The 12421-nt window shown below is 37.1% G+C and overlaps 1 protein-coding gene across 1 annotated transcript in view; it reads left to right on the top strand.

The window, feature by feature from the left end:
* Positions 1–11722, top strand: part of DHX40 (DEAH-box helicase 40) — a 90229-nt gene extending 78507 nt beyond the window's left edge. Inside the window, exons 15-17 of the mRNA XM_063444515.1 lie at positions 2759–2828; positions 6717–6942; positions 11444–11722. Coding sequence (XP_063300585.1) covers positions 2759–2828; positions 6717–6942; positions 11444–11580 — 433 coding nt within the window. The 3' untranslated portion in view covers positions 11581–11722. The remainder of the gene's footprint in view (positions 1–2758; positions 2829–6716; positions 6943–11443) is intronic.
* Positions 11723–12421: the final 699 nt, after the last annotated feature.

Below are 12421 nucleotides of genomic sequence, written 5' to 3'. Positions count from 1 at the left end.
TATACCCTGAGTCTAACATATAGTAAGTGGTTTATGTTGTAGAGGTTGCTCCGTAATCTCTACGTTGTAAAGCAGGGACAAATGATTTGACAGCAGCCGAACTCCCACATAAGTTTCCATAACGAAGGTGAGGATGAGTGTTGCTCATTGTTTTCTGAATTGAGACCGAGTTGGGTGAGGATGGAGGTAATCTGCATCACCGAGTTCTGTGGAATCAGTAGACACCCCGGGAAACCCAACTGTATGGGGTCTTATGTATCATAAGTTCTTTGCTGAGAGAATGAAGGGTTCTATCCCATGACAACACAGGTTGAGATAGACGGAAAATAATTAAAATAATGTCCGATCCTCAATCCAGTATTGTGGTGTAGTCCTAACAGCAGATTGGCAAGCGCTCGAAGAAGTCCCTTAAGACGAAAAGCGTCAAGCTGAGCTGAGGACAGGCGAGGTGAATAAGCGAATCTAGAGGTGCTACAGTAGCATTGGAGATCCATTTTTTGGGCCCAAAAGAACATCTTATTTAGTGGACTAAGCTGCATCTAGAGGACTGGGTGGAACTTTTTGCCTTTTGGCCACATGCGCTTTTGCACATCAATTTTATTATGTGCCACTGCCCTGTGTGAGTGTGTATTTTAATATAAGTTTATGTTGATTAAAGGTTATTTTATTATTTTATTTAATATTGCCATTTATATAGCGCCAACAGATTCCGTAGCGCTTTACAATATTATGAGAGGGGATGTAACTATAAATAGGATAATTACAAATAAACTTACAGGAACAATAGGTTGAAGAGAACCCTGCTCAATCGAGCTTACATTCTATAGGAGGTGGCGTGTAAAACACATTAGGACAGGAATTTGCAATCAAATAAGGTGGGCTATCCTCTAGGAGAGGGCAAGAGACAGGTATGTGAGGTATTGGTTAGTCTTAGTTATGTTCCTTTTCTCTTTTTTTGAGAATACTTCATTCCAGCTGGTAATTATAACTGTTCAGTAGTGATTGTGGTGATCTGGTTCCCGTTTTTTCTTTTCAGAATGACCATTTTATCTTGGCCATTTTGAACTCTGATAACATCACTGGAAGCATTTGCACCCCAGTGGAAGCATTTGCAGACTTAGGAATATGATCTATCGAGAACCACAGCTTTCACCTGCTTGTCTGAGAACAATTGAAAAATTGATCTCCGAAAAAGATTATGTAATTCAGCAATGTCCACAGCATCAGATCATCAGGCCTTAAATCCTATGTTTTTCAATCTCCTTCTGCCTTCCATAACAGTCAGTTATTGGCTTGATTGTTTCTGAGCCTGTTACAGATCTTTGACTTTCTGTAGGTGGAGATCTGTTCTGCATTGTGGAGATGTGTTTTGACCCCAGTCAATTATTATTAATATCAGCCACTATGTTGAATCAATGCATCTCTGTAAGAAACGTTGAGTGCCTCCATGCAGATCCATGTTGAATAAAAATGCCTTGAACCACAGCTTTATATGTCTCCCTAGTTTTCAATTCTTGTATGATTGCTTGTTCATCTAGTAGAGATTTATTCAGTTTGCATTCTTTGGGCAATAGAGTAGACTGAAAGAGTATGCTAATTGTGCAGTGATCCAACCACAGCATTTGGGTGTATGTAATATTTGACCAAAAACCATAGTGTGGCCAAATGTGTCAATGGGTGTTGATCATACCAGGCAAAAATTCTGAGAATGATGGGCAATTCATTATAGTTTTGAGGTATTGCAGTAAACCATGCATAAATTAGTTTTTGTAAATAACGCACTAGTGTGTTTTTTTTAAAATAGTTAATCCATGACTTACATAATTGTGGTCAGGTCATTATGTCTCCTAAAACGTTCTAATAATGTGTTGGCCTCCAAGCATCGCCACTATTCATGCTTCAAACAAAAAACAGGGTTATTCATTAAAGTAAATTTCGAAATTTAGGCAAAAATAGCGAAAATGAAAACATTCTTCAATTCCGCTATTTTAGTCTACAATTAAATTCACTTTCGAATGCAATTCCGGTTTAAATACAATTATCTCTTAAATGAATAGCCAAGAAAGTTTCCCATGTGGCCAGTTAAAATTGAATGAGTAGTGCTTTCCTATCATCCATGTTAATCAACAATGTCTTTGTTTTAAAGCCCTTTATAAGAAAAACTCCTCAAATGTAATAAGCTGCTCGTAAAGCACCAATGTGACAAGTAAGCAGAGCCTCTCAAACATTGCTATTCCAATTAGTAATGCTTTTTCAGCAGAATTTGCCATTTTGTCATACAGTCATTTAATTTAGCAGTGATAAAACCTTTATTTCATTAGTTACAATAAATGGTTTCACTAAGTCGTATAAATCATCAGCTTGTAGTTACTTGATTATTTCCTATAACACAATTCGGATATATATTATTTTTTATTTATTTTTAAACGGACATATAGAGGATTTTACGATTTACTCACTAAGCAAAATGTTTTGTATTTTGAGGGGATCAAATACCCTTGTCATTGTTCAATTGGAACTTTTTTTCCACAACTGTCTACTTATATATCAGTGTATTGTTTAGTAATTAAAAGCCCTATGGCTCTCTGTAGTTATCTACATTTACTTCTCACGAAGTAGGAGTTATGAGAAATGGTGATTTTGCTGAAATCTGCATATTTTTCTTTACAGTATTTCTGTGGTGTTATTAATTTAATACCAGTGATGGGATTTTTAGTACATTGTTAACAGTTCAGTTTGTTTTATTTTTTATTTGTAGATCTGTTGGAAGAACATTCTGTACAATGGATGGACATGGTAGTATGGTACAAATTCATCCTGCATCATCTGTGAGTTTTCGGTTTAAAATTGCAATTGCCTGAAATTTGTGGGTATTTTTTACTGCAAGAACACCTTTTTAAATATTGAAGTATGTAACAAAAACCAATTATTTTCACACACAATAACACTGCAAATGATTATTGTAGCTATGTGTGAAATTGTCTTCTGAATTTCAAGACAGTAAATGATTCTACAAATTAGAAACAGATCTTCCATTACAGTACACAGTAACAAACCATGAAACAGTTGTGCGATTTATAAGTTTAAATGAGCACACAAATTTCAAGTTTATATACGCACACAATGCTCCTCTAATGCATATTCTATTACTTAACCCCTTCAGGACCGTCATTGGAAACATCCCCTTGAGGCCCGATGACGGTCATGAACCAGGTAGCTATGCAGTCAGGGAACATGCATTTTGGGCAAAATGGTTGAAGGAAAGAAGTCATAACACCCCATCTTCTATAATCTTTTTAAAACTGACATGCACAAATCTCTATTGTGGCTTTTAAGCCGCCAAACAACCCAGCAAACCTATGCATGGGTGGTATCACTGTACTCAGGAGATGTTGCTGAACACATATTGGGGTGTTGTTCAGCAGTGACGCATAACAGGATCTGTTAATCCATGCCTAAAGTACAATGTGTGTGGAAAAAAAACACAAACAAAATTACTACCCAAAAGTTTGACAAAGGCTGGTGGTAAATTCAGTGCATGAAAAGTGTTAAAATACCACCATTTAAAATACCCTGGCTTGTCTACTTTTCAAAAATATATGGTATGGTGGGGTTAAAATACATTGGCCAGCTTCAAAAATGTCCCAAATAGGACATGGGCACAGGTTGACTACATGTCAAATTCCAAGTTGGAAAACGGATATGCGCACCTGCCAAATGTTGCCTTTTAGCCCCCAAACAACCCAACAAACCTACGCATGGGTGGTATCACTGTACTCAGGAGATGTTGCTGGATACATATTAATGCGTTATTTGGCAGTAACACGTAACAGGATCTGTGAATTTATACCTGAATTGCAATGTATGTGAAAAAAAATCAAACAAAAAATGACCTATGCGAAGTTTGGCAAAGATTGGTGGTAAAAGGGCTGCATAGAAAGTGTCAAAATATCCTTAGATGAATACCCTGGGTTGCCTACTTTTAAAAAAATATGTACATGTGAGGTGTAATTCAAAGATTTATGACAGATAAGAGACAGATAAGAGGACAGCAATGTCCTACTTGTACTTATAGCTACTTGTACCCTATAGCTTGCAAAAAAAGCAACAGTTCTTTTAACTCAGGACAACATTTTGAATCTATTTAGCAGTTTTGTTCATTAGCTTTTGTAGATGAGTTAAAGATTTTTCAAGTAAAAGTAAAACAAAGTTTTTTGGTTTTTTTTCAATTTTGCATCATAGTTTATTATTATTTTTTTTAATTAAATTATATGACATGATACAAATAAAAGGTATGTAAAGAAAGCCCTTCTTGTCCTGGAAAAAAACAACAATATATAATCTGTATGGGAATAGTAAATGAGAGAGAGGAAAATTACAGCTAAACACAAACACCAAACACAAACTTCAGAAATTAAAGGGGAATCATGACGGAATGTTTCCGTCATGTGTCCTTAAGGGGTTAAGACAGCCCTGGGTCCTTAACATACAACATGGCCAAAACAGGCCTGAAGGGGTAAATAAAAAGGGAATGTTTATCAGTAGGTCGTCATTGGTTCCATCAGTGAAATGATTCTATTTTAATGTGTGTTTTAAGGTTTAGATGTTCATATACTTTAAAATATATCTCATGTCACTTAAAAAGGACACTATAGTCACCCAGACTACTTCCGCTCAATAAAGTGGTCTGGGTGCCAGGTCCCTCAGGTTTTAACCCTTTAGATGCAAACATAGCAGTTTCAGAGAAACTGCTATGTTTACATTTGGGGTTAAGCCAGCCTCTAGTAGCTGTCTTCCGGACAGCCACTAGAGGCGCATCTGCGACGCTGGAGGCATATTATGCCTCCATCGCGCAGAGCGTCCATAGGAAAGCATTGAGCAGACGTCGGCGGGGAGGAGAGGTCACCAGCGCAGAGGGAGCCCGGAGCTGGAATAAGGTAAGTGGCTGAAGGGGTTTTAACGGGAGGGGGACCCTGAGGGTGGGGGAACCCTCAGGACCGCTTTGTTTTCCTGACACTATAGTGATCCTTTAAGTCGGAATAGCCCCATACCGAACAAGGCGTACAAGGCCTTTCAGACTGCAGAATATGGACATTGTTAATACTATTTACAATTAAAACCAGCAACAAGAGAGATACAGAGTTTTCTTTATAAATTCTGTTCCTATATGTAATAAAATGCAAATGTATCATTAAAGGGGTTATATTGTACCCAAAACAATAAATATTATCACCTGTAATAATAAATTTGCATTTTATTACATATAGCTGTTCTCAATATATATCTCATGAAGTGCAATAATATACCATACAATTCTTAAAGTGAATACCATCAAATGTGATCGATAATAAAGTGCTTCAAAAGACCCAAAGCAAAACTGGTATAATCTAAAAGAGTATGAGAATTATTGCTATGTCAGTTGTCAGCATCCATAGTACATTTGGCATGAAAGGAAAATGTAGAATATACTGTAGTATTTCCCACCATTTATTTTAGAATACGAAAATCAAAGTATATACACTCCCAAGCATAAATGCACATGTTGTAAAGTGTGCTCAAAGCTCATGTACACTGGCCAGGCTGGTGAACCTCTAGCAGAGCAGAATCTTGTATCTTCAGAATCTGATGACACTGTGGTCAAGAACACAGAGCCCTTTCCAGGAAGCAATGTACTCCAGGCAATGTGTAAAAAGGATCACTCAAATTTACAATATTTAATAATTTTGCAATGCAGGCTTCATTAAGGTACATAATAGCGGATGAATTTAATCCAGATCTGAATACTTCAAATGCAGGCCTAAATCTGAAAAAAATACACACTATTTGCATGCTGACAGAGCTAGCAGTCATCAGGCAAATGATTTTTTTTTTTTAAAAACTGCACTGTTAGGGTTAACTATGTGGAAGCTGGCCAGCACTTGCTTAACCCCTTAAGGACACATGACATGTGTGACATTTCATGATTCCCTTTTATTCCAGAAGTTTGGTCCTTAAGGGGTTAAAAAAATCACCCCCATATTACTTTAAGGGAGGTTTTTAACTTCTCTATGCATAGACACTTATTTTAATCCAGACACAGAATGCATCCGGGCAATTGTTGCAGATGTGCTTGGACCAACCAAATTTTGACTGGGTTTGGCTTTAGTAAATGTAAGAAATGTAAGAATGGTTGGAATTCGGCCATCTTCACCAGTTTGTGTCCTTCTGGACAAAATGCAGTGTTTAGTGAATAACCCTGGTAGTGTTATTGATGTCTTAAATTAAAAACTTTATATTAACTCTTACATGATTATTTACTATAGTGAGAGTTGCTGGGAATTCAAAGACAAAAATAACCAAACCTAAAACAGAATTGGCTTGGAGAATTCACTTTAAATTCCCTGAAATTTAGTGAACTTTAGTGAATAATGCTGGTAGTATGTTTTTTTTTTTTTTTTTTTTTTTAGAAAACATTGGTCAGTTTGGACAAAGTGGGTACAGTTTTATAAAGTAGGAATTATCCTGTCAGTGGTACAATGCAACACATCTTTGGGCTATGATTGGCAGAGGGTGTTATCCAGACCTATCATAGTTTAGCTGTTCGTTTCAATGGAGAACATTGTCAAGCACTAACATTACCTACAAACAATGAAAAAAACAACATATTGATCTGCTGCAGTTATAGTGTCTGTTAACCTTTGTATAATGTTTTAAAACATTTTATATTTTTATTTTAGTTATTTGGACAGGAAACTCACCTGGAATGGATCCTTTTCCACAGTGTTATTGTCACATCTAAAGTTTTTGTCCGAACAGTGTGTCCCATCCGTTATAAATGGGTTAAAGATTTGCTTCCAAAATTACATGATATCAATGTGTATGAATTAAGCAGTGTGGCCAGAGAGGAAGTGACTGCTGAGGAAATAATGAAATGGGAGTCGAGAAGAGATATGACACAGAATGGTGAGGATTATTCCATGTTTAAGCTTGATAAATTCATTGATCTTGCATAACATATTAATCAGTGAATAAGAACATATCTATACAAAACTTCAAAACAATAAGATAAGTGCTAAATCTGATAGTGTTTAAAGGGAGAATTCAGAACCCTTAAGGTTGCCAAAGTGCTTTATGTGTGAAGAAAGTCATCTTTTTTTTTTTTTTTAAGTGTATATAAATAGATATTGACACTTTTATAAATTAACCTGGTTACACCCTCCCCCCTGGCTTTCAAGCAGACAACAGGGCCTGCTACTTCCTGGTTTGGGTAGCTCAGTGGAGATAAACTCAAGAGACAGGCAATTGCTCAGAGCACCTGTCTTGCAAAGACTTCTCACTGAGCTGCATTGGGAAGTCTGTGATTCGACAGCCACGGAGTCTGGGCGGGGTTAGAAGGGGAGGGTCTGCAAAGGCTGCAGAAAAGAGATCAATATATTTTTTAGATTGCATGCATGTTTTCATTGTGGGTATATCTACTAAACCGTAGCTTTTATTTATTTTTGTTTGTGGGCAGTAGAACGGCTAAAAGAAATGCAATCTGGAATAGACTGTTTCACGCAGCCTTGATTAATGATTGTACGTTCTTTCATAGGTAATGGGCAAAGTAGACAGGACAGTTTGGACTCTGCTGTCAAATGTAATGTTTCTGTGTAAAATGCAAAGAACCAAGTTAATCCTGCTTTAAATAGAGCACCACTGTTGCCGCACATGTTTCAATGAAATTGGCATTGCTGATGTGGAAGTATATAGCACAATATGGCGAGTGAGGGGCTTGACAACGAGTGTCTAGAGGGACTCTCTTTTGGCAGACCTCTCAAAAACAGTTTGACGTAGAACTTGGAGACATTATTAATAGCCTTCTAGCACTATTAAAGAAACATTGCAAACATAACCGCTAGAGCCTGCTGTAGAGGTTATGGTACTAGAAGTGCCCTGGCAATCTCACAAAGTAAGTAGTCAATGTAACAACACATAGGATTATGATTTTATCGTATTAGGAGGATGCTGGCTTAACTTCAGGGATTAATTGGTTAAGCAATTTAACTCTAAAGTCATAATTTCAGCACTAGTCCACTCTGCCCTGAACTTCCAGTGCAGTCCATATACATACGTATTTTTATTTTTCTGTTTTGTGAATGGGGAGCTGCTTATAGGCTGAGAGCAGCAGTCAGCGGTGCCCCTGTTTAAGGTTTCCTGATTGAAGCCTGAATTTCCAACAGAATCTTCAGGGACAGGGCTGACCGTCGCTTTACTGACAACTTTAGGGGTAGGCCGTTTTTTAAGCTGATTAACCATTGAAGGTATACTGACGCGAGGGATCTCCTGGCAACATAACAACTTTATTCTGATTAAGTTGTTATGGTTCCCTTTGTATTCTTTTATACAGTGTGACTACGCACTCTGGGAGAGTTCTAAGGCACTCCTGACATCATAACCACTCCATTGATCTGTTATGATTATGGTGTTTAGAGTGGCATTTTAATTTGAAGCAGGTGATATACATATATAGATTAAGAGGTTCAACCAACCCTCATAATGTTTTTAAAAAAACAAAACAAAAAAACAGCAAACAGTGCCCAAGCGATAAAAAAGTAATAAAATAAAGTTTTACTCACCTGAGATCCAGCGCTGGGCGAAGCTCTTGTTGCTCCTTTTCAGGCACCCTCCTTACGTCACACTTGCCATTATTTGGTCCAATCAAAGGATTCTAACAGAGAAGATTTTGACTGGACCACTTAGCTGGCTCAGAGCACATGCTCACCCTTGCAGACAAACACAGTCCACGGTAACCAGGTAAGAAGCTACCTGGGCTGTGAATCTGTGCACGGGGGCTGTGCAGGAACAAAGCTCCAATACGCAGTGCAGGCAAGGGTACAAGCAGAAGGATAGTCAAGGTGTAGCCAAAGTCAGATGATGCCAGAGGTCAGAATAAACGATGAGATAAGCCAAGGTCAGAAGCCTGGGTCAGTCTGGAGAATACACGATCAGGAGACAAAATAACAGGAACCAAATACTTTAACCAGAATCAATTAACTATGTAAAATAAAATAGTGAGAGCACTCAATAAGTTAAAAAAGTTACCACAAGTGTTTATGGATACAATCCTAAAAAATAGAAATAGAGACCATAGGGTAATATAGTTTACACATATATTAAAACCACTTATTACTGGTCCAACTCACATGTTTCTGAGCCACTTTAAAAAAGCTGGTTCAGAGTAGAAGTATAAAGCGGAGAATACAGCAAGTGCAGTGGGTTCTTGTTATGGTCAGGATATTTCCCGGCTGTGTCATCACGATTTATTATTATAACATAAAGATGTAAAAATATATAAAAACAAGGTAAGTCCACTGTTTGCCACTAGGCGCGTTTCGGCATGGAGCCTTTCTCAAAAGTGGTAGTTCTGTTCTCTTTCGCAGTCCTGTTTATAAATGGAAATTTTGGTGCCCTTCCTGGTGGATTCTGGTTTCCATTTTCGCTTACATCATCATTACACGCCGGGTGCTTGTGTTTTTCATCCTTGTTTTGTGACATCCTGACGATATCGGTGTAATGGCGTGGTAGCCGTAAGTCTTCGAACCGCCATATTAGAAAGTCCATTATAAACAGCGATTGTATATATAATATGCTAATATTATAACATAAATATGCATAAGAATAATAATTTTTTTAAATAAAAACATTTTGTTTATTACAGCAGGATATTAGGAAAAAAGGAGAAAATTTGAGGGAAAATTAATTAATTTAAAAAAAAAAACTTCATAAAAAAAATATTTAGGACATAGGAATTTAAAACGGCATGAATATTTTAAAAGGCCGCCTATAAAATCTTAGAAAAACTGTATGGAAAAAGAGAGGAAAAACGGGGGGATCGAATAAAACACTTCAGGAACTATTATATACAAGAATTGATCTCAAAATCTGCATTTAAGCCGTGAGGTAATAATGTGTCAATGTTAAAAATCCATCTCATTTTGGATTTGCTGAGGAGATTCTCAATATCTCCACCCCTCCAGTGTGTTTTAACCCCCTCTATTCCCAACTCCAATCCACTGGCATCCCACCATGGGTACAATTCCATCTCACTCTTAGGAAATGACCTTTAGGTATACTGACCAGCCAAGGTTTAAAAGGACAGCTCTTAAAATCTAAAAAAACTATTCACATCTACTTTAAAAAAAAAAAAAAAAAAGTTTTACTTTTTATTTGGTTATTCTCAACATAAATACATAGATCTAAAAAATTAATTGTATGGGGGCTGATCACAGAAGCCAATTTTATATTCCAATCATTCTTATTAAGACTGTTAACATTTTTTAAAAGAGATTCTTCAGTTCCCTTCCAGATAATACAAATATTGTCTATGTATCGTTTATAGAGGACCAGACTTGCCCCAATGTCCTCTCTGGAAAATACTTTTAGTTCTTCCCAGTGGGCCATAAATACATTTGCATAACTTGGGGCAAATCTGGTCCCCATTGTATTTCCTTTTGTCTGTAAGTAAGATTTATTTTCAAACCAAAGAACCAATTAACTGACACTGCTCTCATGGAGAGGCAGTGTTATATACCTGACTAATCAGCAAACAGCCTCAGGTGGACTAAGAGTAACAGAAGCAGCCACAGGTAAAGTCCAGCCCCCTAGTGCTGGAGACAAGGCATGGTGTAACAGGGCTAGAACCATAAATTCTGAAGTGGCTCACAGGCAGGAAAGCAGGCCCAAGACATTGAAGGAACCAGGTTCAAATCCCCTGTTTGGTACCTGTGGGGCGGCCACGCGTGGCAGATTTGCCAGGTTTATGCATCTAAAGCAAACTGCCATGGTGTGCCAAGTTTATGTATTTAAAGCTGCCATGATATGCCAATTTTATGCCTCTAAAACTGGTTGCCATGGTGTGCCAATTGTAAGCAAATAAAACGGATTGCCATGGTGTGTCAAATTTATGCACCTAAAATTGCCATGATGTGCCAAGTTTGTGCATCTAAAACTGATTGCCATGATGTGCCAATTGTATACATGTAAAGTGGATTGCCATGGTGTGCCAATTGTATGCCTCTAAAGCGGTTTGCCATGGTGTGCCAATTGAATGCCTCTAAAGCTGATTGCCATGGTATTCATTTTTAAAATATGCATTAAAAGCAAGTGGGTCTCAAAAAACTCCCGGTTTCAAAAGTAGGTCTCGGCCCATAAAAGTTTGGGAAGCCCTGTTATAGAGAATCACTGGAGCATGGCAATTGGCGGACAGTCGGGCTGAAATACAGGAAGCAGGGAGATATGACATGAAATCATAGGAGGAGCAGAGAATCTGATCATAGTAAAGATTAAAATAGGCACTTCTAAAGCTTATTTTTACATTATTTAGGAAAAAAGCATTTAGTGGTAGGCTTACTGTTGGGGGATATGCATTTTTTTACCTATACATTTCCTTTAACTGACATTAATTAATATGCATTTTTATTGACAGAAGACTTACAAGTGTCCGTGAACAAGATGCAGAGAAGAAATGATGACAAATCAATATTGGATGCAAGAGCCCGTTATTTACAACGAAAGCAACAGAAGTCTAAAAATGTTGATACAGAGGGGATGGAACAAAGTTGATTTATGCTGAAATAAAGTAGAATTTCCAGTTTTCAACATATAGCAAGAAACTATATTGGTGCTAATTTAATTCAAACCAAATACGTAAGGTGTCACTGTAAAACTAAAATAAGTAAAAAAAAATTAAATGACAGTAAATAAATGAAACAGTAAGATACATACACTCCATAATCCGCTATCCATAATCAGCAATAGGAGCATTCCAAATGTATACAGACCATTGTGTCTAAAAAGATCCAAACAAACATAAAACGAAAATTAGAACTTAATTTAAACATGGTATAATCTCTAAATCTCTAGATTAACTTTGTTTGTTGTGCAGGAGGAGAATAAGCTTATTCTAAAGTACATTTTCTCATATTTGTCTAGGTAGCCATGAGGCACAATATAGCCTACATGGTCTTTATAAGATTCTATTTACAAGCACAATTTGTTCCTGAGAAAAACATGAACAAAATTAATTTGCAATAAAGGGGCTTCTGTTAACATGCTCAAGTAGCTACATTCGTGTTTCTATAAATAAAACTATTTACAGACAGGTTTGCCACATGCTACTTAGCATTCAATAAACAACTAAGCTCAGAACAATATTTCCCCATTCAAGCAAAAAAAAAAAGTGCATGTGTGCTTAACCGGTAAAAATACTTGTTGGGGGGGGGGGAGGAATTAGTCACCCTACTGCCTTCCATTAACTTGCACAAACTGTTTTCATTCAAGAGCACAAACATGTATTCCTGAGCCTTTAGTGTTAAAACCACCATCTAGCCCCCTAAATATAGTAAAATATTACTTGTATTCATGTTTGCAGCTGCTGTCTCTGCCCCTGATCTGCTTGCTTGGC

This window comes from Pelobates fuscus, chromosome 1 (assembly GCF_036172605.1).
Source record: "Pelobates fuscus isolate aPelFus1 chromosome 1, aPelFus1.pri, whole genome shotgun sequence".
Taxonomy (NCBI): Eukaryota; Metazoa; Chordata; class Amphibia; order Anura; family Pelobatidae; genus Pelobates; species Pelobates fuscus.
Note: the sequence above shows the minus strand (reverse complement) of the source record. Positions and strands in the feature narration are given on the sequence as shown.